Raw genomic sequence first — 27,956 nt, forward strand, 5'->3', positions numbered from 1 at the left:
TTCACCTAAACAGCGTAAACAAATGTTGTAATTAACAAATTGTAATTTGTATTTGGTGAAAAATAAAAGTATTTTTATTTATTTAATATTGAAAATATCATAAAAAGAAAGCACAAAATAAAGAACTTGAATTTGTCTAAACGTCTAATGATTACTTGGAGATTTTTCGAAGTATCGCCACAGAATACATGTATCGCTACGCTATCAATTGAGAATTCTAGTAATTCAACTAGAAGTAACAGTTCTAAAGGTGTTGTAATTTTTAAGGTACCCTTCTCAAAGGGTGCAATGGGTCTCAGAACCCTAACAGGACCAATATGCTTCTGCTGTCTGTCGGTTGATGTATTGATTTACTAAGTTTTTGTGTTAATGTTGCGGCTTTATTAATTTCTTGTATGTTACCTTACAACATTTTGTATTTGGCGAGGCCTTTATAAATAAGCCTTTATATGCACGGATCACTAAATCCACATGCACATATTAATCAATATCAGAAATCAAAACAAGTTTGTGTAGTTATACATTTATTTACAACTTACAACTAAACTTACTTAAAGGAAAGTCGTATTCTTTGTGTCCGAACTAAAATATTATGCAAATGACAATAAGTACGTAAACCTACTTAATAATAAATTAAAACAATTTACAATATCATATTTCTAGTGTTTACACTAATAGTTCTTATAATAAAGACAATGACTCCTTTTTATGGCACAAAATGCGTTCATTTTACGTACATAATTACGAGTATTAAAAATATAGTAAAAATAATACGAAAAGTTTCCGATAGTTTCGCACGGAATCATAGTAAATGCAAAGCAAACAAGAGCAAAGCAAATACAAATGTATTCTACTTATTTATATTGCATGCGTCTATACATTCGAAATAAATAATAATAGGTAGGGTAAACCAGAGAGTGATTGCCCACTGGTAGTGATTGCCCACTTTAAGAATAATATTGTCAGGTGCTGACTTTGAATCACTCTAATTAGATTTGAATTTACTAAGTAGATGGCTCCGAGATCAACGTACAGTAGATTTAAAATTTACAATAGGAAACACTAAAAAAAAAACAGTTATGGCGGATTTTGTCAAGATGGGTGAAAATGTTACTCAAACAGGTAAAGACTTTAACAATTTTACTAAGGAATTACTTGCTTAGAGGTTAATTTTTTTTGCAAGTTATTTAATATTCAACTAATGGTGTTTAGTCATGATGAAATTATAAGTGTTTTCTCCATTATCAATGAAAATAACTGATAAAATTTGATTTCTAACGGTCATTTTAACGGTGGGTAATCACTGCACGTAAATCTGTATATTTTTAGTTATTGCCCACCATCATTTCAGTTATTGCCATATGTTAATGAATAGTTATTGCCCAGGGCAATTATTATAATTAGAGTGTTGCCACCATGCAGTAGCAGTGTTTAAGTTGCTCATTGCTAGACTTGTTTTGCAATTTACAGGCATAAATATTGAAATAGCTTTTAATGTTTCATTTTCAGTATGCCAAAGACTTCAAAAGTTCAATATAGCATAGAAAATTTGCAAAAAGCGATCGAAGCTGTACAAGATGTATCCAACAAATTATCTACAAGATAAATTTCTGAAAAATATGGCTTGGCTTGAAAAAAATGATAAAAATTTAAACGCAAATACAAAAAATGAAAATCCCACGTTAAATCTACTAGTGAAAATGTTAATTGTAAGGAAATAGATACAACTTTAGGGAAGAATAACCAACAGCTAATTGAATATTCTGAGCAACCACTTGAACTGATATAAAAGAAGATAAAAAAATAAATACATATAAAATTCAAATTTTTGCGTCATCTATGTTTTGAAGTAGATGATTCTGTCTCTACAGATTCTGACTCATCAACATCAGCTCAAGAAATATTTGATAATATGTAGTTAATAAGGCCAAACGCAATTTATTTTGAAATTTTGAAGACTGTACTACTAGAATTGAAGTTTATTGTTTTGTTTTGTTTATTTAAAGCCTATTTTGTCATTTTAAAATTGATTATTTTGTTTTAAGATAATGGGCAATTACTGTGCTTTGATGTGGGCAATTAGTGTAAGTAATGGGCAATGACTGTACTTTTTGGAGGATTTTAAATTTATTTCAATATTTTCTAAGTTACGTAAGTTTTAACTAAAAACTGTTAATATTCTGTTTAACAGTTTATTGAGTTATAAGAAAAAAGTCATAAATGGTCGATAATTAAAATACTTTCTTTAATTTTTCATCTCAAAACGTTTGAAATGATTAAGTGGGCAATAGCTATACGGTTTACCCTACTTAGATAATAAGTAGGCAAATAGCAAAAGTTTTATAAATTAGCGATTCAAGATCGTCGAATTTTTGTTGTTGTAGAATTTTTTTTACATTTGTATAAAATGCTTGAAAAATTACAATCTATGTCTTCTAGCCTTGAATTTCAATCTTATTCGTAGGTACATCCAAAGCAAGGAACTGGTAAATCATTATTCTACTAAAGGCGTAGGTAGATACCATACATTTTAAATAACAATTGTAGAGGCAATACATATGCTTGACTTAATATTTTTCAATAAGGTAAATAAATATCCGCGCCACTGTTATTACACGAAATGTTTGAAGAAGGTAGGTATTTAATTATCTTTATTAAAGCAAAGACGACTGTTATTTTTTATACGCACTTTTTCAACTGCCGGCACGTTCGAAATACTGAACATAGATATTGTTCAGATGTCTAGGGTAAGGTGGGGCACAATGTTACACGGGGTACAATGTTACGATGCATATTTCTCCTTCCCTTTCTATTAGTTGTATGATGTTGGTATACACACACGTTTGTCAAGCTCATAAGAGCTGAACTGAGCTGAGAAGCTGAACTGAGCCGCTGAACATCATACAACTATAGAAAGGGACGGAGAAATATGCATTGTAACATTGTACCCCTTGTAACATTGTGCCCCACCTTACCCTACTGCTAGCAATCCAGAAAACATTGCGTAACGCGGTCATAAGTATTTTATCATCCCCATTCATTAAAAAGTGTTAAGATTCAATGTTCAGCAGTATTTTGGGTCTAATCGCTAGGCCTCTCGGTTGCCCTGGCCCTGTGGTGGTAGCGGGTCCGCCTGTATCGCCGCTGCGGGCATTTGCCGAGGCTCTTCTCGTAGGCGCCGTACTCGCAAGCTGGAGTGTTGCAGTCGCCGTGGATGATGCAGACTCGGTCCCGCATGCTGAAGTGCTCGCGGCCGCGCGCTTGCGATAGACAGTCGCGGCGGCGCGTCGCGTCGGGCCACTCGCACACGCAGGAACAGATGCCGTCGTTCAGAGGCCGCGCCAGGAATAACGTGGGGCAGGTGCACCTGGAACAATGGGGCAATATAAGATTTTAAACTTTTGCGTTCCATTATTTTGGAATTTAAGTCGCGTCTCAAACAGGTGAGTGTGTGGTCACCACGGCTGTAGCAACAGCTGAAACATTAAGCTGTAAGCTGCAACAGCTTACTCAATTTCTATGGTAGTATGTTTTGTAGATTCGTATTTACTTCTTGTCTTTTCACAGTGATGCTCATTTTATTTTTACCAAATGTGATGAAAATATCTTTGTTGTGGAGTGCGTTTAACCAACCGATCGAATCATACATTGTTCGCTTACAGCCATTCTCCCAGCTAGACATGGTGATGGACTCTTTCTCGTTTCTTCAGCTTGAAAGCTATCAATCTCTAGACTGCTGGATTTGATACTAGGATAAGAATCATGCTGCTAATGTTTCTTATGCGTCTGATTGTCAAAGCTGTATCGTGATACATCAAGGCGTGTATATCTCTATACATACGTTACCTCCGTAACTGCGGCGGCGGGGTGTGGTCCTCCCTGACAGACAGATGAGGCTCTTCAGTCCCGGCGCGCCAGTCGTTCTGCCTCTGCTGACTATTGGAAGGCCGGGAGGATTGTGTCGTGATATATCAAAGCGTGTATATCTCTATACATACGTTACCTCCACAACTCCGGAGGTGTGGTCCTCCCTTACGGGCAAGTGAGCCTCCTCGGTCTTCTGGAATTCTCCTCCTTGGATTCTGCCTCTTCTGGAACTGTTGGAAGTCCCGGGAGGATTGTGTCGTGATATATCATAGCGTGTATATCTCTATACATACGTTACCTCTGCAACTGAGGCGGTGCGGTGTGGTCCTCCCTGACAGACAGATGAGGCTCCTCGGTCCCGGCGCGCCAGTCGTTCTGCCTCTACTGACTATTGCAAGGCCGGGAGGATTGTGTCGTGATACATCAAAGCGTGTATATCTCTATACATACGTTACCTCCGCAACTGCGGCGGCGCGGTGTGGTCCTCCCTGGCGCTTGACAGGTGAGGCTCCTCGGTCCCGGCGCGCCAGTCGTTCTGCCTCTCTTGTGACTCTTCGGACGCTCGGACTATCTGCTTCGGTAGTTCTTGCTGAAAATGTAACGGTTGTTAAGGAATATGCTGCAAAAGTCAGGAATTGTCGTGGTCTTGAAGTAAACTTTATTTGCTGTCCAGGTAGGTAGGTTCCTACAGGAACTAGTAGGCTCCTGGACAGTAGGAACAGCTCCTTTATCTTGTTGCGTGGTTGCATTTATGAATGTTCAGGTTTTCAAAAATTGTTATGAGGTGTTAGCGTATAAGCTCCTGAATTTGTTACCAGATGATTACCATAGCTATAAGAAAATCGTAAACATATTTTTGGACTATGCAGACAAGGGACTCAAGCTTCTGCTCCTCATTTTAGAAAAAGTTGGAACTTACGTCTATTCTCGTGCGCACAGTGGTCTGCAGCGTGTCTCGAGAGACGCACGCGCAGCTCGTGTGGTTGAAGAACAGCATGCGCGCAATGCTGCGGTTGCCGTCTGCTTTTTGCAGCTGAAAAATAATTTTGGTCTGTTAATAAACCAGAAAAAAATGTGCTACCTCGACAAAAGAAAATGCAAGGGATCACGTGATCGGAAATCGTTATGATTAGTGGATTTACTAATAAAAACCTTTGATGAAGTTCTTTAACATAGAAACGGCTCATCAAGTTTTCTTGCAAAACTTATTTGAAGTGGCTACGATAATGCTCATGTTAACTTTCTGATTGGTGCCTAAGGGGAAAGAGACATAAATCGTCAATAAGAAGTATGTCTATAACACAATTCTTCTTCGAGTTCGACGTTACACTCTGGACAGAGTGGTCGTGGTTGTCACACCTGGTTGGGTTATACGAGTTACCTTCTTTCTTTCTTTCTTTCTTTTCAGCCAAATGACGTCCACTGCTGGACAAAGGCCTCCCCCAAGGTTTTCCACAATGAACGGTCCTGCGCTGCCCGCATCCAGGCTCTTCCCGCGACCTTTACCAGATCGTCGGTCCACCTAGTAGGAGGCCTGCCCACGCTACGTCTTCCAGCCCGTGGTCGCCACTCGAGAACTTTCCTGCCCCAACGGCCATCGTCTCTACGAGCTATGTGCCCCGCCCACTGCCACTTGATTTTAGCAATTCTGCGAGCTATGTCGGTTACTTTGGTTCTCCTGCGGATCTCCTCATACGAGTTACCTACTTTTAAAGAACTTTGAAGCTACTCACATAGAAGGGCAGCGCGACGTATTTGCCAGCGACTGGCGCACACACCTCCGCCTCGTCGTAGCAGCAGCCGGAGTCGGGCGCGCAGCGATGCAGCTGTACGCATGGTGGCATGTATCTGAAGACAATAGAGTACAATTTAGTCTGAGAAGATGTCCCTTCTGTTATCCTAAGAGTCTTGAGTGAGCAAGATTTGAACTGATTGGATAATTAAATAGAAAGAGCCATGAACAGATTAAGGAACGACATTGAAGAAATTTACAATGGATCGTAATGAAATCATAATAATAATATCTACCCGTTCCGTTGAGTGAGGTTATCCCTAGATCCCCATTCAATAGAAGAAGACTAAATGGAACAATCTCCAAACTTCATGCAAGACTGGTCGCCGAGCACGTAGAATTTTGTCCAATGACCCCAAGCTACCCATCCTTATCGCTCGCGCGTAATTATATTGCTGTTGCGACTGGGCGGCCGCAGTGAGTGTGCGAGCGCGACAGCAACATAATTACGCGCGAGCGATAAGGATGGGTAGCTTGGGCTCATTGGACAAAATTCTACGTGCTCAGAGACCGGGCTTTAGTAAGTTAAAATTTATTTGATGACTCACACGATGTTGGCAGCAGGCGCCAGCTGCCGCACCGTGAGCCAGCGCGGCTGCGGCTCCGAGCACTTGCCCGCCTTCACCACGGCCGCTATGTTCGCGTACGTGGCTTTGCGCAGCGCCAGACGCTCCACCGCCGTCAGGGTCGCTGGAATATTGGGAAAGACACATTATAGCTATGACGCAATTTGTTATGGGATGAAAATATAAACGCATGAGAATAACTCACATCGTTTATAATGCGACTTTGCCAGCAGGGAAAACAGTAGTGTAAGGCAAATGTCACTCACCTTCTCATTATGATCAACAACAACATCATTTATGCAAGTGTTTATTGAATAGGAATTTAAAACCGTGACGGTCATTTTTTTATCAAGGAGATATCCATCTTGTCATTCTAGCTAACCGATAATAAAGGTACATTTTGCCATGAAACGTGTTAAGCTTTAACCACACCAACGCGTGCAGATCGCCATCGCCGGCGCGATCAAAGGCCAATGACAGGGAGAGATCGTGTGACCAGCCAGTACGGCTGATATATTCTACAATGTCACATTAGTTTCTATAGTCTGGTCCGTGAGCACGTAGAATTTTGTCCAATGACCCCAAGCTACCCATCCTTATCGCTCGCACGGAATTATATTGCTGTCGCGACTGTGCGACGGGCGCCCGCAGTGAGTGTGCGAGCGCGACAGCAACATAATTACCCGCGAGCGATAAGGATGGGTAGCTTGGGGTCATTGGACAAAATTCTACGTGCTCACGGACCAGGCTTGAGTGCCTATACTGACTAGGAACTCGAATTATGGCAGTAATACTTACAATCATCAAGTATCCTAGGCCGTTCCTTAGTGGCAGCGATGGGGTCGACGGCGGATATGACGGTCTCCCGGTAGCCTGGTCCCAGCCTGGTGATGGCGGAGGGTGTCACGACCCCCGGCCGGGCCGTGGAGGCGCTCTCCATCTCTTCGTCTTGGTACTGGTCCCAGTCGATGGGGTCGTCGCCTTCTTCCTGGAAACGATCAGATGGTTATTGATATTTAAACTAATATTATACCAGTAGTTATTTCCTAGAAGGAAGAGTAAAGAATGTATTTACTTAATAGTTACAGGTACAGTTAAGAGTCCTGCAAGCATATCACAGAAAAAGTAATTGCCATTGACAGTCGTAGTCAGCTCCTCTTTCAGGTTGATTTAATTTATAAATTGAAAGAATTAAAAACAGGGTAGCAAGATGTACATTTCTATAAACACGCTACAAATAAAACGCGCTAATCTTAGATCGAATGGCGAGTATGCCAATAGCGAGACAAAATAATGTACCGCAACTTATGCTGTGCTCGCAGCTTAGCAAAGCAAACTCCAAGTATCGGCAGTGATGTAATTACAGAACAATTCCTTGTAGAGACCAGTCAGTGTGCAAGAATGCGTCGGGCCGGGACTCGAACGGGCGCCGAGAATAGCCGCTATTTCGAGAGCGCCTGCTTCTCCTCAGCGCCCTAACCGATCGATTGGACACTGGTTCCCAAAGGTTAGATATAACTTTTGGAAGAGTCAAGCCGAGATAGACACCGAAATTATCAATTTTCTCAAAATTAGGAGGAAGTTCATCTTTAGTTTCGAACATTTCCTATGTTTTTCTGATTAGTTTCGTTGCGGGTCTAATGACACGGGTTTAACTTTACCCTGGGAGAAACTTTCATTGGTTGAGTTTATTGGCGGTCAAGCTGTAGATCTTGGCTACTCCGAAGCTGCGGCGGGAATTTGAAAGTTCGTAAAAGAACTTATTTGAAAGATAAGGCTGGGCAAAAGAAAGGATCTCCTTATTGGAACCCAAGTCACGTCAAGGTCTGGCGTGGGAGTCTTTTTGTGTTATTTTCATACAAAAAATTTGCAATTATTTGTTAAGTGTTGTTTTAACGCTGTTTAAAGTTTGGGAACTACTGAGGAGATCGATTTGGAGTGCGATTGAACTTGTCTTTGATCTATTCCCGGCGCTGATTGAAGTTTTATTGCCCAGATAGCGCGATGGCTTGTTTAACTTTACTAGATAAACATTCAGTAGTTGATTACATTTTATTCATTTCTTGATTGATGCGAGACGCGAGAGATGACGCAAATAGTTCCAGATATGATATTGGGGAGTAGTTTTATATGGCAACTTGTCTTGGGTACTAGATCTTTAGGTAGGGACGTAGGTACTTATTTCGTTAGTGGGCCGGATATTCGATTAAAACTCAATATTTATTTATGAGAAAAACACCAGTAGCCTTATAGCAATATACCAACTCAAGAAGGTTTTAAGTTACCTTGTAAGAATGAAATCGAAAATTCTCAAAGGCAGGTAACATATTAAAATCATAATTATCATTATTATGATAAAAGTATGAATGGGTATTAACAATAAAAATATTTTCCATACAAATCACTAAACATAAGAGAAAGAATGTTAAAGAACTTACGTATTCAATTTACTTACTTATTGCGTCAAGATTGCTACATGCGCAAGAGTCGCGCGGCCGTTGTCTCTACCGTATCATCACTCGCTTTGTTATCCAATGATATTTAGATAATGTAAAAAAAATGTGTTAGCTGGTACTAATCAAATGGGGGAAAAAAGTTCTAATGAACGCTTATTTAGGTTACGTTATTATTATCATAAAACAAATGAAGCTACATCAAAGTAGACCGTCAAGCTGACTGTGAAAACTATTCAGGTATTTTCTTGCTCCCACAGTAAATCATAGTATCAATGAATGCCTCCAACTCCATAAATATGGCACACATAAAATCTAGACGTCTGTCTGTATACAAATCTTGTGGTTTTATTAAAATAAAACGGAAGTCTGCGCGGGCGCAGGGATAATGTCACGCTCCTGGCGCAAACGACACGTAATTGAGGCTAGGGTTGCCAAACACAAGATTTAATTTAAATACGAGTAATTACTATAAGTATTAGTCTTTTTCAACTAGGATAAATTATATGACGTTTAGAGTTTGATAGTTACAGAGATGGTTAAATAATAATTCCTATCTACTCATCTATCGATTTTCTCCAAGAGTCAATAGTACCTACTGTAATAGTATCTTTGTAACAATCGCCATTAAATACGCTGCGCTATTTATATTAGAGTCAGAGTGGACTTCAACTTTACTAATCCTCATTTTTGGCCTTGGACTTATCGGCTGAACCATTTAAGAACCTAGTAGTGCAGCGGAGCAAATTTTACAGGAGAGCGAAAAAACGCATTTTCATTTGCCCTGCTAAGATGCTTAAAGATTTGGATAACTTCCGATGTTTATATTAAAGATTAGTTACTAAAGTATACTTTATGGAATAAAAGAATATATTTAGTTAAAAATTGCAAGTTTTATGCTCTTTACTAACACTAAAAATTATTTTTTTGACAAAAGTGCCTCGTAAAAATCAAAATCAAAATCGAATATGAATCAGTACTCATGTAGTCCCCAGATTTTGATATGGTTATCGAGTGTCAGCCAACAGAACTCGAAATAATATTTAAATTACAGTAGCATTTTACCTCTAGTAAGTCACATTGACCATTTTGAAACCTAGTAAGTCCATGCACTTACTAGGTTTTAAATGGTCATTGTAACTTGCTAGGTTTTGATAATGGTTTTTGCAGATTTGAATTGGACTTACTAGGTTTTTAGCAACGCGTTTCTCCGGTGTTAAGTGTAATAGAGCGATTTCTGTCTTCACATCCTGTGGAGACCTTAATTCTAAGGTGATTTATGACAAAAAACGAAAATCTGAAAAAGTGTCCCTTACTAGGTTCTTAAATGGTTCAGCCGTTATGGTAGATACGATTTATCTACGAAAGTCAGGAATGAATGACTGACCTTTACAAGTAGGGTATGCATCAAGGCTGTTAAGCATAAGGAAGTCTTCAGATATTATTCTAAAGCTACAACCCTAATATGAATGCGCGCGAGTCGATCACGACAATAATCGCTGGCTCAGACCTGGGGATGGGCAAAGTGATTTGTTGGACAATTCATATAATTGTCAAGGCTCAGTAAAAAACTAATTCGTTCCGAGAAGCTGTTCACACCACTGGATTGTTGGACAATTATTTTAAAATTGGATACAGTGTGGAAAAAGTGTCTGCAGTTAAATGCGTTTTGTTTTTCATAATAAACAATTAATATTTATTGTGATTGCGAGTGGATTGATCTACACGGACTTTGATCTCTGTATTATCACTGAATTTATAGAAGTCGTAGAGGTACTTATTCTAGGTACGAGTATCTGGGTTGGACCTGTTAACACAATCATTACACCCAATACAGTGATAACTATTACTACAATAACTAGTGAGTTATCGAAAATTACTGCCTTGAAAATTATGATGCATCATTTTACATACATTCAACTCTTTTACTAGTTATTTACAACTCGACTGACGTAACCTTTGCGAAGTTGCATCACCGCAGGAATCCCGTATCATCTTCCCTGCACGGCAGGTGCAGAGGAAGCGTGCCATTACGTGCATGCCTACACACGGCAGTGATGCCTTGTAAGCTCGACGCGAAAGCTTACTGTGTTATCCGAATGTAGAGTTGCAGTGACATAACTTTGTTATACGCAGGCGATCGCCTACATTTCACTTATAATTAGAAACGCATTGGGGATTCCCTTTCTAAGACTAGTATTTAAATGGAGCAGTCAATAGTCGAGCTATTTCTTCAAAATCATTATAAAATTTTTTGTGAGTGATGATCATCTAATCCAGAAGTGATAGTGTGTAAACCTATACTATACAGTTGATCTCAATCATTCGTTACACTACATATTTCATTTCGGTACATAACTTATTCTGCTATTATAATCAAGCCCTTTCATTTCATACCCATATTGTGGCAGTTAGTGATCGTGGTTGTGAGATGAGGTGTTATTTGTTGTGGGAGAACGTTTCTCCCCTTCCGTTATGTTACACTTACACACTATATCAGTCTTTCCCAAAGTGGGCGATAACGCCCCCTTGTGGGCTCTGCAGGCTTAAGGGGGGCGCTAAGAGACCCAGAAAAAAAAATCGGGACGTTGTTGTGTAGAGGCTTGGGAGGCGTCATCTACTAGGAGGACTCTTAGACACCGACTGAGCTCGACTCTTGTCTACAAAAATGGGGGGCGCTAAAAAATAATTTATTCTCAAAGTGAGCAGTAGGTAGACTAAATAAGTTTGGGAACCGCTGCACTATATGATAGTAAATTCTAACATTATCTGGAGTAGGTTTAGGTGATTATGCAACATTGTCAACCTCGTTTGCTCGTCAGGCGTCAAGATAGTGTGTGATCACCGTGTCCGAAACGACCAGTGGCCGTTACTGCGGTGGCCGTTACAATGTTACAATCCAATCACGGTTAGGCATATCACCACAACAGAAGAAGAGCCAGTTAGTTAAGGTACCCTTACTTCACGGACTTCACCCATCCCATCTGTCATTCTAAACACTATTTTATACAGACACCAATACTTCACGTTCAGTAACAATGAGTATTTAAGTTTAAGTAGTTTTAAGTCTAAAATAGTTAAAAAATATGAGTTATTTATTCATATTCATAGTCCTTTATTATGCCTAAGATTCTTACGAGACTCCAAATTAAATTGAGTCCAACATGATCTTGATTGAAAAATGTTTCTAAGAGAAAAAAGCTCCAGCTATAGGCCTTCTGTATTTGCTTGAATTATAGGATCACTACCATGACTTGGGGCAATCAGTAATCACGTCAGAATAATGAATGGGCTGTCCAATGATATTGGCGACGCAAACATTGCTAATCGAAATAAAATTACCCGGCCATGCCACCCGGGAACTCACGAGCGTTACGACAGGGGTCTACTCTGAGAAACAAAATTCATGTATTGGTTCTGTCCTTTTCTGGCTGCTTGTTTAAGAAAAAGGTAGCGGATCGAAATTGAAGCTCTCTCGAGTCTGCGATTACGCATCCATCACTTGCACACATGCTGAAAAGCTGTTGAGAGCGAAAAATACAGAGTTGAATGTAAGGAATCACGTAGCAGATTCCAGGTGGTCGAGTCTCCGACCGGTCTTCCTGTGCGAAACGCGTGCGCACGCACTCACCACACACGAAGGAACGGATTTAGTGTCGCTGAAATATCGATAAAAGTTCAGCTACCCTGTCGATAGTATTGCTGCTCATAAATTGAATACTATCGGTATTATCAGAAACATTTACTTGTGGCATTAAAAAAACTCCCCCAAAGTAGACGATATCTAGGTAAGTATACTGCTGTTGATTATTTTGTACAATCGATGGTTGTATCAGTAATTGTATCACATTCTGAGCTATCGACGACACTATCGATATTTGACTTTCGATCGGCGACACTAAACGCATTCAATGAACCGCGCCTGCGCCGGAGTGGACCGCGCCTGAGACGTCTCGTGAATACAATCGAAATGGGTCGTGTTGGCATTAAACCATAATGTACAATGGGAAGGTTTTATTATTCTGATATTTATCTTCTATGAAGTTCAAGGTGCGATCAAACATAGCTCAACACTCGATTTCAAGCATAGATTCAGGTTGAATGATGAATCTACAGGATCAGAATCATGTTATGATTGAATCGAAGTTTTACTTGTTGTTCTTGTCTTGTTTGTCTTGCGCGATAAAAATAGATGGCTCCTACTAATTGAACATTTAAGTTGTACCTAATTAACTTTGTAACTAACCTTAGCTACTAACCAATAGTGAGCATTCATTGACTGATAGAGTCTATCGTATCAGTTGCTAACAACAGCCCATCAAGAGAGAACTACGTTTATTATGGCTTCTCAGTGTATGGGAATATCAAGTAATTCAAAATCTGAAAATGTTCTAAGGGAGAATATAAAAACCGGTAATAACTACTTAGGTATTTAAGTAGGTAATTACAGTAACAATAAAACACTATTGAATTCATATTTTGCTGAAAATATGCTTGCTGGTCATGGCCAGTGTACTAGGGATAATAGACTCGCTTATGATGTCATCGCTCTACTGTACTAAGTTATCGCGGTTGCAACTTTATTTATACTTGGCCGAGCCACTACGCACACTGTGACCGTCTGGCTGTGATTTATCAATGAATCAAAATACCTACTTGTTCTCAAGACGACTGATAAAGTGCTCGTACTTGATCAGTTTCGTTCGCAACTCATCTTGGTACTCTAATAAAATCGGGCAAGGAGTCGGACTCGTACCTATTGCTGACACATTGCTATATCGAATAAGATGTCCTTCCGAGCGTCTACTTTATAAACAAAATAGGTAAGTAAATTGATTTAGGTGCTTTAACTTTTGATGGTATTTATTTTGAATCTTAATTTTGTTACAGCTTCAAGGGACCGTAGAGTTAAATAATTTTAGCTAAAAGCTACGTTCTATTAGAAAAACGATCTTAGAATAAACAAATGGACAACTGAGTCAACTGAGTGATCCTATTAGGGTTCCTTTTTTGTGGCACGGAACTCTAAAAAAAACCCCCTTATCTTTGAAGGCCGTCGTCATACGTTGTGTCATACTTATTGACAAATGATCTCATTTTTCAAATGCCTTAAGCGCCACATCTTAATTTAAACTAACTACAATAAATAACATAAAGCCAATCGTGTATCATTATGTAAGTATTTCCCATAGCTATATATTTCTAACTTTACGAAGCCACAAATCGCGGCCTGGTAGGCTAGACAGTTCCGCAGTGTCCGTCACCGTGACAGAACAATGAAGAAATAGTCGTGTTCACAAGACTCTGAAACACCATAAACGGCTCTAATGACGGACAGACGGCACGTACAAATATAGAGACTTAATGCAGTTGTAAACATGCTCGTGTCTCGTTGGCCAGGGTTGACGAGGGCAAACGAAAACGTGCAAATGTCAGTCAGCAGAATCAATAAACATTAATATTGCTCCAAAATTATTCACAAAGCTTCACTTGGCAGATACAGTTTGTTTATTCAAGACGTTCCACGTTGAGCTCATTGAAAGCAAATGACAGGAAATGTAATGAAATTAAGGGATTAATTAATACAGTATAATAAAAGTTATTATTAAACCAGTTAAAAGCTTGATTATGACATTGAAAACAATATTTTGTGTTTGTTATTAACATTTGTCTATAGTTAACAAAATAGGTAATTGCATGGTAATAATGAACGAATGTTGTGTTCAGCTACAATCGGAGTGAAAATAAGTCAATTTATCTTTTTATGATGATTTTTAATTTGTTGCTGTACCTTAATCAATTAAATAAAAATATGATTGTTTTGGTTTAAGGAACTTGACCAGAAAACCAAAGTCGCCAGAGTCCTGCCTGGTAGAGTCCTTGTTGAAGAAAATCAGTGGCGGAAAATAAAGGTATGTAATCCTCTAATTATTATTTCATGCCCTCCACTGCACTGTAGTAGCCCTACGTAAAGTGCAACCGAAAGGCATTGGCGCTCGTCGCCCATATTGGGCAACAATTGAACCAAGTGCGCAGATCGGCACGTTTCTCCGAACATTTATACGTACTTAGACACTGAAATAGGCCATCTTGTATCTCCAAGGGAACCTAAATCGTTTCAGCCTGGCTTCTGCTATTTGTTTTCATTATTAAAAATTATTTGGCGCAGTGGATAGGAGGTACTGTTTGCTTACGTCCTACACCAAAAGTTGGTTTGTGCATGAACAATTTTTTTTGGCAAGTTAGCTACTTACAAAAATCCAAAACTGGACTGTCGTGTCAAATTAGAACGGATCGGTTTTTTGCGGGACACTGCGTGTGAACCTTAGTATTAAAACACTTACTTATTAGGTACTACCTACTTACTGCACGAGTTCCTGCACAAATAATTCCTTCAAAAAACGGGATGTTTCAGTGGGAACAAGTCCTTATGTGTGTTTGTAGAAAAGGTACATTAGATATCTTTATACCTTTTCTGCAAAGTATAAATTACTCTTGGATATAAAACAAAAGAAAGTTTTACAAGTGACTATTGAGCAATAAAACAGCCACATATCTATTCAGACGTCTTATAAATAAGTTGGACCCAGGCCTTGTCTTTTTAGTGTCTATAAAATGGTCGCTAACCTGTCCTTCCATGGAAGTAGGTACTTGACAGTAACTACGGTTGTGTCCAAGTTAAATCGTAAATAAAAAAAAACTTATTTCTACAGAGACAGAACTATGTCCTACCAGGGAAATTCCAGCCTTCAGAAATAATTTTATTTCCAATCCAACCCAATACTTATGCATAATATTATTACTAGGAGTCTATTAGCCGGTCACATACTTGTTTAAATTATGACTACAGTCCATTTGAGTGGTATTTACGTTGAATTCGACTCGTTTTCCAAGATCTAATAAAACCAAGTCGAGTGTTTAAACTTGATGGTGGAGTAAACCCATGCTTGTTTAAATAAATCTAATGCATTTAGTAACTACTTTCTTCTTGGTGATATAGCAAAACTATTGTATTACCTAAGCAGCTACGAGTAGGTATATGGCGCATCACAGGGATCATAAGCACTAAACGTTGAAAGACATTTTTATGTTTCCAAAGAAATAAATCTTTATTGCAACTGACAGGCGGTTTACAATCGTATTCTTACAGGGTGTCCCGCAAATTAGCAGCTATTTTCTTAATAATACAAATAAAAATCGTGATTATAAATTAGAGATGAATTTTGAAGCTTTCCTGTAACGAAAACCACGTACTCGTATGTCATCATACACACATCCTTAGCGAATACTGCCAGTAGTGCCAGTATTAACTAATCGTGGTTATGAACGCATGTGCACGGTTAAATGTCAACAAGGTAAAGTGTCTGGTAAAAGCAAATACAATCACGTACCTATTAAAAGTAGGTGCTCCACCACTCCTTGAAAATGTATAAAGAAAATCAACTTTCACCTCCAAACTTAAAGAAGCATAAAATAGAAATGGCGATCTATAAATAAATAAATAAATAAATAAATCTTTGGACAATTTCACACAGCGCCAGCTAGCCCCAAAGTAAGCAACTTAATGCTTGTGTTATGGGTGCTAGCTTAACGGATATACTACTTATATACTTTTTTTTTTTAAATACATACATATTATACATAGTCACACCCAGACCCGTCACAGAAATTAAAATTCATCATTTCAATTTCTGCCCGGCCGGGAATCGAACCCGGGACCTCTCGGCATAGTAGTCCGTTCTGAACCACTACACCAAACGGCCGACAAATCTATAAATCTATAAATCAAAATAGAGACACCAAACGCCACTTGTATGGAGTATTCTTACCACATACCTCCACCATAAATTGCGGCATGACTCACTTCTTAGAAGTAATAAACTGATTAACTCCGATGTTTTCAACTATTTAACCATCGATTAATGATGCAATTTAATCTCCCATTAATTGCATTAAGCTACATAACCTGTTAAGGGCATAAGTTATTTAATCTTCAGTAATTGGCGGTCTTAATAGTTATTTTGTGTAAGTAATGCTGATCTGATCTGACCGCAAGTAGTGGATTGGTAAAAGCCCAAGGCGATGTTAAATGGCAATTAGAGGCATTAAGTGTTGCTGAAACATGGCCGATTGATAGCCGAGTAGTAATGTATTCAATCTGCATAATAAGTGGTGGCCGGAGGTGTTGTAGCACCTATGAAGTACTTGACACGGTCAACTGGCATACTTTTAGCAGCTATCAAAAATATATCTTGGCTTAGATTCGACATGAAATCATACATATCTATAAAAGCGAACGGTCACTGACTGATTCACTCATCACGAAATCTCAGACTCTACAAGTGCTAGGAGTCTCAAATTTTGCATGGAGGTCCTTTTGGAACGTAGGTGCTCACTAAGACGGGATTTTCCAAAATTTAACCCCTAAGGTGGTAAAACAGGGTCCCCTTTAGCCCTTTACAGTCCACTGCTGGACTATGAGCCTCCTCCACTATAGTGGAGGGTTTTGCCATAATCTCCACGCTTGGCAGGCGGGTTGGAGATCGCTGTTTAAAAGATTGATGTTTTTCAGAGAGCGCTGCTGCCACAAACCAGGGTCCACGCGTACGAAATGGCAGGCGGCCCCTAGTTATTAAGATTTCTTGTCACTTCTTTTAGGGATTACTTATAGAGTTTCTACTGATAGTTTGATTCAATTCCAATATTTAAATTTTAAATTTAAAGTATAAGACACAGTAAAACTGAGGCTTTAATGCAGAATGTGCACTTCGCAAAATGCGCTCTTTTCTAAAGACTGAAGAGTTTGTTAATATTTATCGTAAGTCCGAGCTTCGTCCATGAACTCTACTAACAACTTTTAATACATTTAACAGTGGCGAGCTAACCAGTAACTATATTTGCATAAGATAATATAAATTCGATTACCTAGCAATTTTCCAGTCACGGCCTAGCCCTTACCCAGGAATGTTCTAACTGTCAGACTGGACGTGCTCTGTCGAGTTAATTTATGCCAGTAGATATTTTGGTCACGATTAAACTATTTGTCCAGGTGTTAAGGAATACAGGTACAAGTATAAAAGGTTTGTTTGAGAATGCACATTGAGTGGACACATAAATCAGTGTATTTTATGCTGTATCATGTTATTAAAGGCATTCGTCGTATCCTGTTATTTGACATTCCGAATTGACTGACTGAATCCCAGTTCGGTCTGGCTGAATACAGTTTCTTTTAACAAGTGAAGAATTGGGTTTCGTAACTATTTTCTATTAATCAAAGATCGCTTTCAAAAATATCTAAAATTTTGAAAACAACTTTAATTTATTATCAAGCTTTAAAACATCTCCTTCCGTTTTTATACAAATTGACGGAAAAATATCTTACAGTCCCAGTCCAGTAGTCATGCCATGAACATGGAAATCCTGTTAAAAGGGCGAGAAGTTTAACCCTAGTACTTGTATTGACAGTTCACTTTTTCATACCATTATCCTTATTTTTCAAATAGAAAGATAAGGTTTAACGTGTCCACCCTTGACACATCTATTAACGAAGATTTCACAAGGCCTCCTGAACGTGCAAACAAAATATGTGTACTGTTCTGCGAACACATAAAAGCTGACATTTCCATAGAGTTTATCTCTGTTAGTTGACGGTTAGCCAACAGCTGGCCGATTGTAGGGTTACCACTTAGACGGGACAAAATCCTGACCGAAAACAGGATGTTTCAGAAAAAGCTCGCATAAACGGGCACTTTAAAGACAGCCCGTACGAGTTATTTGTACTAATTCACAAATCCAAATATATTAAAACCTGGACAAATTCAGGAGAATGAAAATGTGGGCTTATCCGGACGCGACCTTAATGATGGTGACCTTAGTCATGAGGGAATGCGAAAAGCTTTAGTTTGATCTTTGTGTAATTGATTCGACAGCAAGATATTAATCTAATCATTGTTTGAGTGCCAACTGGGATCGTTGTAATCTCGGAAAGAGTGATGACTGAACACAAACGTCATGTAACGTTCTTTACTTTCGCTTTCATCTGAAACATTTGGGACACGATACATTCATTTATGAATTTCATAAGGGATTAAGTACAAGTACAATGATAGTGCATCAGACAGTTCACTTTTATTGCAAAATAACGCAAATTGCAAGTGCATAAATGTCAAAAGTTCCTTGATAAGCTGTTGTTTATAGATCTCATGCAAAGAAAGCATAGACAAACTTTTTGCGCCTTGTTCAAAAATAGTAAGTAAGTAGGTATTGATTGATTTTAGGGATTACTGAGAATAAGTGATTATTGGGATAGTCAGGTTATATTTTTCACACACTGGTCTGCGAATGTATCCTAAGTGGCTCTTTGTTAATTGTAAGTTATATTTCCATTTTTTTAACTCTACATTTATAATCTTTGAAACGACATCCTACAGTTCCCCTAAAACTATTTCATCTGTCTTTCTTTGCCTCATGGCCCAATTTAACATGTGTCACGTCACACCACACACCATTGTAAGTTGTCACGTAGACCCTTTTATACTAATGCATTTTTAATTTCGGACTCCCAGAAAGCTGACATTAAATGAGATGATGCAATAACTCGGTCTATTTTAATTGTTTTGTTTATACACGTCTGCGGTAAATAGGAGTGCGGTTTTACCATTTATATCTGTGCATAAGTTTTACATTAGTTTGTTGTTACGTGTGTGACAGACCTTGGAAACAAACAAAGCTCTTTGTGTGACAAACATCTGATAGTAGACTAAATAATTAGCTATAACTTGTCACTTTAATTTCGATGAGAGGTCCCGTCATACTCGGAAGTATATCAAGGCTGAGTTGCACCATCCTTTATAGCTGTAACTATAACCCTCTATAACCATAACCGGTGTTTTTTATATGAAGTTTGACAGACTTTTGACATTTGTTAAAGTAAAATTAAGATTTACTTTAAAGTTAAAGAACCCAGGGTTAGTATTAGTTGAATCTGAGAACAACGCATCTCAAATGCGACATTTCCAAAAATACTTTAGTACACTTTAGTGCGTTTGCAAGAAACATAACCAAAAGCGAATTTACATTGCGAATAAGATCAAAGAGTTGACGATCAAATCATTGAACTCTACATAGAAGGAATGCTTGCATATAGACATAAACATTCGCGTCTTTCTCAGAAGAGATTACTACGATCTAGGTGGTTCCTGCTGGCATATATTAATTAATGCCTGTTTTAACATAGGAAACGAATTAAACTTCGACAGAAATGCAGAAACGCCGGCTACTTCACTCTAGCAATAAATTTTAGTTGTTTGAGCTTTACAATTCATGGCTAAATAATTATGAATTAATTCTTCTAAAAGTTCATCTCGTTTATCTTTGAGTAGTACACGCTGATGATATTTTTGATTTATTGGTTTGAAGTGAAAACAACAATACTGCGTGCTCATTTTATAGTCCTAATGATAATTTTAACTGAATATGGTCGTAATTAACCCATAACACAAGCATTAAGTTGCTTACTTTGGGGCTAGCTGGCGCTGTGTGAAATTGTCCAAAGATTTATTATTATTTATGTATTTGTTATTATTTATTTATGTTGGTCAGATATTCAATCTCGACAATTTACTTACGTAGACAACTAGACATGCAAATACTACGATGTATCTATGTAATGATTTGAGCATCTGTGTTTTTGCATTTGCATGAAATTTTAGTAAGATCAAACACTTTCCTATTCTACGAGTGTATAAGTTTGAGTGTCAAGTAAAAAGCAAGTCCACCAAGAACAATCGGTAAGTAAAACATAGTTTATAGTTGGTATAACAGATGGCGCTGTGCTTCTTTAGCTCGCGCTAACGTTTGTTTTTTTTCTGGCTTTATATACCCCTGGAAATGTATGCCCACCCAGGTTCAACTAGGTTTAATCAATAGCTTAGCTTGAATCCTAATAAATGATGCTATTGCCCTAAAAAATAGCTTTCATTTTCCCATGCACACCTCGTTATCGTAGGGTTGTACATGGTCCTTACGAGTCGGATGTACTATAATAGTACTGTCTCCGGTTTCAGCGTTCCTGGTTGGAGCGCATCACCGTAGTGGACGACGACGGTGGGTCGTCCGTCCATCTGGTGTCTACGGCGACTGCACGTGGCGCAGTCGGTTCATCGGGTCCAGCCCACATCGGAGCGGCGTCTACGAGGAGACGCTGCATCATCAGCGGCGGCGCAGTCCGAGCGGCGGCGCGCTGCAGCAGCAGCACGTGTTACGGCGTGCGGCTTCGGGAAGGTGTGGTGCCGGCGGGAGTCGGTAGTGAGGTGAAAAGTGCGGGAAAACTGTGAGTACGGTCAAATTATAACGGGAAACAGTGTTGTGTTTGAAGATTTGGATCAAGTGTCACGGGACTTAGTAAATTCAATAAACTTTGGGGACTTATAGTAATTTGAAGAAAAATTGGGACTTAGAAAAATTTGTAGAATTTAGTTTAGGACTTAGAATAATTTTAAGAAAAACGACGGAACGGGGAATCCATGCCGGATTTCACTCAGGATTGTAATAAGTTCAAACACTTAGAATAATTTTGGGAAAAATTCTAACACTTAGAATAATTTTGTAAATTTTATTGGATTTTTAACTTTAACTTTTTTGCGTAATAATGGAGGAATTATTAAGATTGCAATCAGATATTAGAAGTCAAATTTCAAGGGGACTAGTTAATTTCAAGAAATCTCCAAAGGAGAGGTTAAGTGAAGCTTACTGTCAGACTCGGTTGGAAAATCTCGAACAACAATGGAAAAGTTTCATCGATAATCACGCGGCAATAGTAAGGCAAGCCGACTCTGACAGTGAACTTTACAAACTCTATGCTGATGAGGATATCTATGAAAACACTGAGGACACTTACATAGAATATAAGAGTGTTTTGAGGTTTGCATTGAGTAAGTTGTGTCCACCAGTGTCACCAGAATCGGGGAAACCAGTAAATGTAACGGCTAGTAATGGTAATAGTAATGCAGTGAAGTTGCCAAAAATCTGTGTTCCTCAATTCTCAGGTAAATATTCCGAATGGTCAACTTTCAAGGATATGTTCACGTCTTTGATTCATTGTAATGATAGTTTGAGTAATGTGGAAAAGCTTCATTATTTGAAGGGTTATGTAACAGGGGAAGCTGAGCAACTCATTCGACAGATTCCAGTGTCGGCTGATAATTATGTGCGCGCCTGGACTCTGCTAAATGAGCGGTTCAACAATAAAAAGTATATGTCAAATTGTATAATCAAACGGTTGCTGAGTCAAAGAAACCTTAGTAACGAAGTATCTTCAGGTTTGAAGGATTTGATTGACACAACAACTGATTGTCTCGATGGGTTGAAGAATTTAAATATTGATGTCAGTAACTGGGATATATTGGTAATACACATTTTGTCGTTGAAATTAGATCCGGAAACTAAAAAACAATGGGAGATACATGTCAGTAGTAATGTGGGTAGTGATTGTTTGCCAACTTATGAACAATTTAAATGTTTTATTACACAAAGATACAGGGCTTTAGAATTCATAGAACCAAATAAATATCATAGAAATGTACAGGTTGACAAAAATCAGGGGAAATTAAAAACGTTTCATGTTTTAAAACAAAATTGTGTTTATTGTGGACAGGAACATAAAATAAATTATTGCTCACAGTTCATGAAAGTAAGTGTTGATGATCGTCGTGATTTTGTGCAGCAAAAACGGTTATGCTTCAATTGTTTGGGGTTGAATCATTCAGCAAGGGATTGCAAAATTACAACACGTTGCAAAATCTGTGGGAGACTTCATAATACTTTGCTGCATCTGGCGGGTCCTTCATCAGCTTCATCTGAAACAAAAAACAAAATTACTCAAAGGTCGGGAAGGTCAGGTGAGGATAGGGAACAAGGGTCGTCAACATCAGTAGTAGGTTGCACACTTACTGAACGGGCAGTAAGTGGGGAGGGAAACAACATCACTTCTTGTTTTTCGGCGGAAACGGGTAAACAGGTCTTGTTAGCTACAGCTGTGGTGAAGGTTGAGGCTAACAACGGGACACGGCAATCGGTACGCGCTTTGCTAGATCAGGGATCGCAGGCGTCATTTGTGACCGAATCAACAGTACAATTATTGGGATTTAAAAAGTCAAGGGCAAAGAACGTCATATCAGGTTTGGGTGGAAACAAAAAGATTATCACAAATTCTACGGTAGTCATCAATTTGCAATCACGGGTCGATCCTAAAATCAAACTATCAGTGAAGGCTTACGTGTTGAGTAAAATCACAGCTTTTCTTCCAATTAAAAAAGTTGTCGATTTGAAAGGATTGGACTTAACCGGAATTGCTTTGGCCGACCCTGAATACCATACACCCAACAAAATTGACATTTTGTTAGGAGCGGATGTGTACGGGCAGGTTCTACTAGAAGGGATAAGGAAGGGCATAGGGCCGGGTGGAGTAATTGCACAAGCTACCAGCTTAGGATGGATAATTTCGGGTACGGTGACTGATTTGCAAGAACAATCGAATAACATGGTAGTGATGCATTCAATAATAGATGATAATGACATTTTAAAAAGGTTTTGGGAATTGGAAAACGAGCCAAAGGAAAGGGAGGAAAATTGGATGAATGAGGAAGAAATGAAATGTGAAGAGTTGTATAGAAACACGGTAAAAAGAGATGAAACAGGTAGGTATATTGTGAAAATACCTTTCAAGGTAGATAAACCGCAGGTAAAAGGATCGTTGGAAATAGCAAAACGGAGATTTGATCTATTAGAAAAGAGGTTGGCAAGAAATGAGGTTTTTAAATACAAATTCACTGAAGTAATGGATGAATATTTGTCGTCTGAATATATGGAGCAGGTTAAAGAGGAAGAGATAAGTAATCCGGATGCTGTGTACGTTCCTATTTTGGCAGTTGTAAGGGAAGACAAGGACACCACACGGGTAAGGGTTGTGTGTGACAGTTCTTGTAAAGGAAAGGATGGTATATCAATAAATGATCTTATGATGAATGGTCCAGTAGTACAAGATGATCTAAGACATTTGTTGATGAGATGGAGATCGCATACATGTTGTCTGGTTGCGGATATTGCTAAAATGTACCTGCAGATAAAAGTTTCTGAATTGGATCTTGACTATCAAAGGTTGTTGTGGAGACCAGATTCGAGTTCAGCTTTAAAGGTGTACAGAATGCTTAGAGTCTCATTCGGTTCTGCTTCAGCACCTTATTTGGCGGTTCGTACTTTGCAGCAAGTCGCATACGACGAAGGGGACAACTATCCTAAGGCAAAAGAGCGTACACTCAAAGACTTTTACATGGACGATCTTATGACAGGTTGTGACACAGTAGAAGAAGCGGTAGAAATTTACAAGGAAATGAATGAACTATTAATGAAAGGGGGATTTGTACTAAGGAAATGGACAAGTAACAAAGATGAAGTTTTAAATGAAATAGCGAGGAAACAGGAACAAGGAATAGAAGAAGGTGAAAATGTAAAACCTGAAAACATAACGTTCAAAATAAAACAAGATGGTGTAATGAAGATACTTGGACTTATCTGGGACAGAAAAGAAGATGATTTTAGATATTCGGTGAATCTCTCGGAGCTAAGTGAACTTGTAACAAAAAGGAAAATATTATCAGAGGTGGCAAGACTCTTCGATCCTTTAGGTTGGCTATCACCATGCATTATATTAGGTAAAATTCTTATACAGAAGCTTTGGTTAAAAGGTTTAGACTGGGACGAACAGGTGCCTACTGATATATATAAAGAATGGATTACTTACCGTAGTGAGTTGAGTAGATTGAAGGAATTCCGTATACCTCGATGGATGGGTACAAATAAAAACTGTCGAATTGAGTTGCACGGGTTCGCAGATGCATCCAATGTCGCGTACGCAGCGGTTGTGTACGCTAGAGTAATTGATCAGGAAGACAACATACGGGTTATTCTTTTAACGGCGAAAACAAAAGTATGTCCGATTAAAATCGTCTCAATTCCAAGGTTAGAGTTATGTGGGGCGGCTCTTCTCACTAAACTTTTGAAAGAGGTCGCAAAGGTATTGGCGGTTGAGAAAGACAAAATATTCGCGTGGACGGATTCGACGGTCGTATTGGCTTGGTTGAACAGTAACCCACGGAGATGGAAGCCATTCGTAGCCAATAGGGTATCGGATATAATAACTAACATGGAACCAGCACAATGGTCTCACGTCAAGTCTAAGGAAAATCCAGCAGATGTAGCGTCTAGAGGATTATATCCTTTAGAACTTTTGAAATGTGACATTTGGAAAAACGGACCTGAATTCCTGAAACAAAAAGAAATTAAGAGAAAATACAATAAGGACTTTGAAACTAATGTAGAAGAAATCAGAGTACATACGGTAACGACAGAAGAAGAAGATGCTATCTGGAATAGATTTTCATCACTTAACAGATTGGTCAGAGTAATTTCATATTGCAGAAGATTTATAAACGCAGTCAAGTTAAAGAGAAGCAATCAAAAACTAGAATCACATTTAACAAGCGCAGAATTAAGAGAGTCGTTGAACATGTTAATTAGAAAATGCCAACAAGATCAGTTTACAGAAGAATTGAAAGATATCAAAAACAAGAGGGAAGTAAAGAAGAAAAGTGTTCTTTCAACGTTAAACCCTTTCTTAGATGATGACAATTTGTTAAGAGTTGGGGGACGCTTAGAACACTCTAAATTGACACATGATGCTAAGCATCCAATAGTTTTACCAAAAAGCTCTGAACTATCGAAATTAATAATTGAAGATGCACATAGGAAAACTTTACATGGGGGACAACAATTAGTATTGGGATATTTGAGAAGTAGGTATTGGATAATTGGGGCAAAGTTATTAACAAAAGGGATCATACGTAAATGTATAACTTGTATAAGACATGCTCATGTCACAAAAAATCAGTTAATGGGTCAACTTCCTGAGGCAAGGGTTACACCAGCTAGAGCTTTCATAAACAGTGGGGTAGATTTTGCGGGACCAATTAATATAAGGACTTCTAAGGGGCGGGGACATCATTCTTATAAAGGGTATATATGTCTCTTTATATGCATGGCTACTCGTGCAGTTCACTTGGAGGCAGTGAGCGATCTCACTGCACAGGGTTTCATGGCGGCTTTTCGTAGGTTTGTTTCACGTAGAGGTCATTGTTCGCAAGTTTGGAGTGACAATGGTTCGAACTTCTTGGGGGCGTCTAAAGAACTTCAGAGATTATTCGCTTTAGAACAGTCAGAGATATCCTCGGAAATAAGGGAAAGTTTAGCCAACAACAACACTACGTGGCATTTTATACCACCGTATAGTGCTAATTTCGGGGGATTGTGGGAAGCCGGCGTAAAATCGACTAAGTTTCATCTTAAACGGGTGATAGGAGATACCACATTGACATATGAAGAACTTTCCACGGTTTTATCGCAAATAGAGGCTTGCTTGAATTCTCGACCTTTATCGCGGATTGATTCAGATGGGGATACTTGCACAGTTCTAACGCCAGGACACTTCCTTATAGGTGAACCACTTTTAACTATACCGGATAAAAATTATGAAATTTGTACATTGAGTTCTCTTAAGCGATGGCAGGTCACCCAAAGGATGTTGCAAAGTTTCTGGAGCAAGTGGGTTGCGGAATACTTACACCATTTTTTGCAACGGTATAAATGGTCAAAACAGATTTCAGAGCCTCAAATCGGGGATGTAGTCTTGGTAAAAGAGTTGGACTTACCACCAGCGCGTTGGTTACTTGGTAAAATTGAAGAGAAACACCCAGGAGCTGACGGAATCACGAGGGTTGTCACTCTTAGAGTAAAGAATACGACTTTTAAGAGACCGGTTACCAAGCTGTGTGTTTTGCCGATTGGGAAATAATATTTTTAAGATTTATTTACTTTCTTTAAAGTAGTATTGGGATTTTATTGTTACTTTTATGTTTGTCAACAAATATGGGAACTATTTTGTTTGTTATTGTTTTTTTTGATCTTTTGGGTACGAATGTAATACTGGGTTAAAATGTTCATGGGTTGTATAGTTATTCTAATTTAAGGTGTTACATCTAAGCAAAACATTGTATTGTATTTTTTCACGGTGGGCGGCATTAGTTAAGGAAATATTTAAGTAAAGTCAGGCGAGTAATTTGTAAATAAACTTTCAACAAAATCTTAACCTTTAGGGAAAAACAATTTTGTAAATTGTTTTTGGTGGGCGGTATGTATAAGTTTGAGTGTCAAGTAAAAAGCAAGTCCACCAAGAACAATCGGTAAGTAAAACATAGTTTATAGTTGGTATAACAGATGGCGCTGTGCTTCTTTAGCTCGCGCTAACGTTTGTTTTTTTTCTGGCTTTATATACCCCTGGAAATGTATGCCCACCCAGGTTCAACTAGGTTTAATCAATAGCTTAGCTTGAATCCTAATAAATGATGCTATTGCCCTAAAAAATAGCTTTCATTTTCCCATGCACACCTCGTTATCGTAGGGTTGTACAACGAGTAGAATGATATTAACTAAAGTAGGATACAGTGTTGTTATGATAAACAAAGTAGGCAATATCTACCTCTTAGTAACAATAAACTAAGTTCTTGTGCCTTTTCGCGACATTTCTTATCAGCTCTTGACCCGACTCTACGTTTCTCGGTTCTTTTGCAAGTGAAATAATTGAAGTGTTTCGATATCACTATTTTAACAGAATATTTACTATCAAACGTAATCCAAATGCAAAAAGTCTATAAACATTTACTGAATTATTACGAATGCTAAAGCTCTAATGATATCATTAATAGTGTTATAACTTGCTCGAAGGACAGCGGTAATAAGATGATGATCAAAACAAAACAACCGAAATTCTGTCAGGAATACGAAACACCACCAATTCGACTTACCAGATCATTCCAGTCCCCATCACTGTCATCATCAAGAATCCGATCACTTCTCGCCTCTTCATCTTCTCTAACACTCTGGAGATCCTTCACCACTCCATCCAACTGTTCAGGATCCAGCATGCCCCACATCTGCATCGCCGTCAGTAACTCCTCATCATCATCGTTCAAATCCCTTGGATTCAAAGCATTCAGCTTCGCTAGCTTGTCGTAGAGTTTTTCGTGTGGGTTCTTTTCTTCCAGTTGGAATTTCTGTAGCTTTTCGTTGAGTCGGTCGAGCTGGTCTGCGAAGGTGGGGGTCACGTATGCGGTGCGCGAGCGCGAGAGCAGCACGAGCAGCACGGTCAGACGCAGCATCGTGGCGGCG

General features: G+C 38.7%; 1 protein-coding gene across 2 annotated transcripts; it reads right to left on the minus strand.

Annotated features, from left to right (window-relative positions):
- Positions 1 to 205: 205 nt before the first annotated feature.
- LOC135072722 (uncharacterized) lies at positions 206 to 27,956 on the minus strand. 2 transcript variants are annotated; one of them, XM_063966749.1, is made up of 7 exons: positions 27,593 to 27,956; positions 7,024 to 7,213; positions 6,208 to 6,349; positions 5,601 to 5,715; positions 4,787 to 4,900; positions 4,323 to 4,456; positions 206 to 3,367 (listed from the first exon to the last, which is right to left on the minus strand). In XM_063966749.1, the coding sequence occupies exons 1-7, from the start codon at positions 27,944 to 27,946 to the stop codon at positions 3,082 to 3,084; spliced, it is 1,335 nt and encodes a 444-aa protein (XP_063822819.1). In that variant the 5' UTR covers positions 27,947 to 27,956; the 3' UTR covers positions 206 to 3,081. The 2 variants fall into 2 exon arrangements, with proteins under 2 accessions (XP_063822819.1, XP_063822820.1); XM_063966750.1 differs by having other exon boundaries at positions 3,284 to 3,367; positions 4,318 to 4,456.

This window comes from Ostrinia nubilalis, chromosome 6 (assembly GCF_963855985.1).
Source record: "Ostrinia nubilalis chromosome 6, ilOstNubi1.1, whole genome shotgun sequence".
Lineage (NCBI taxonomy): Eukaryota > Metazoa > Arthropoda > Insecta > Lepidoptera > Crambidae > Ostrinia > Ostrinia nubilalis.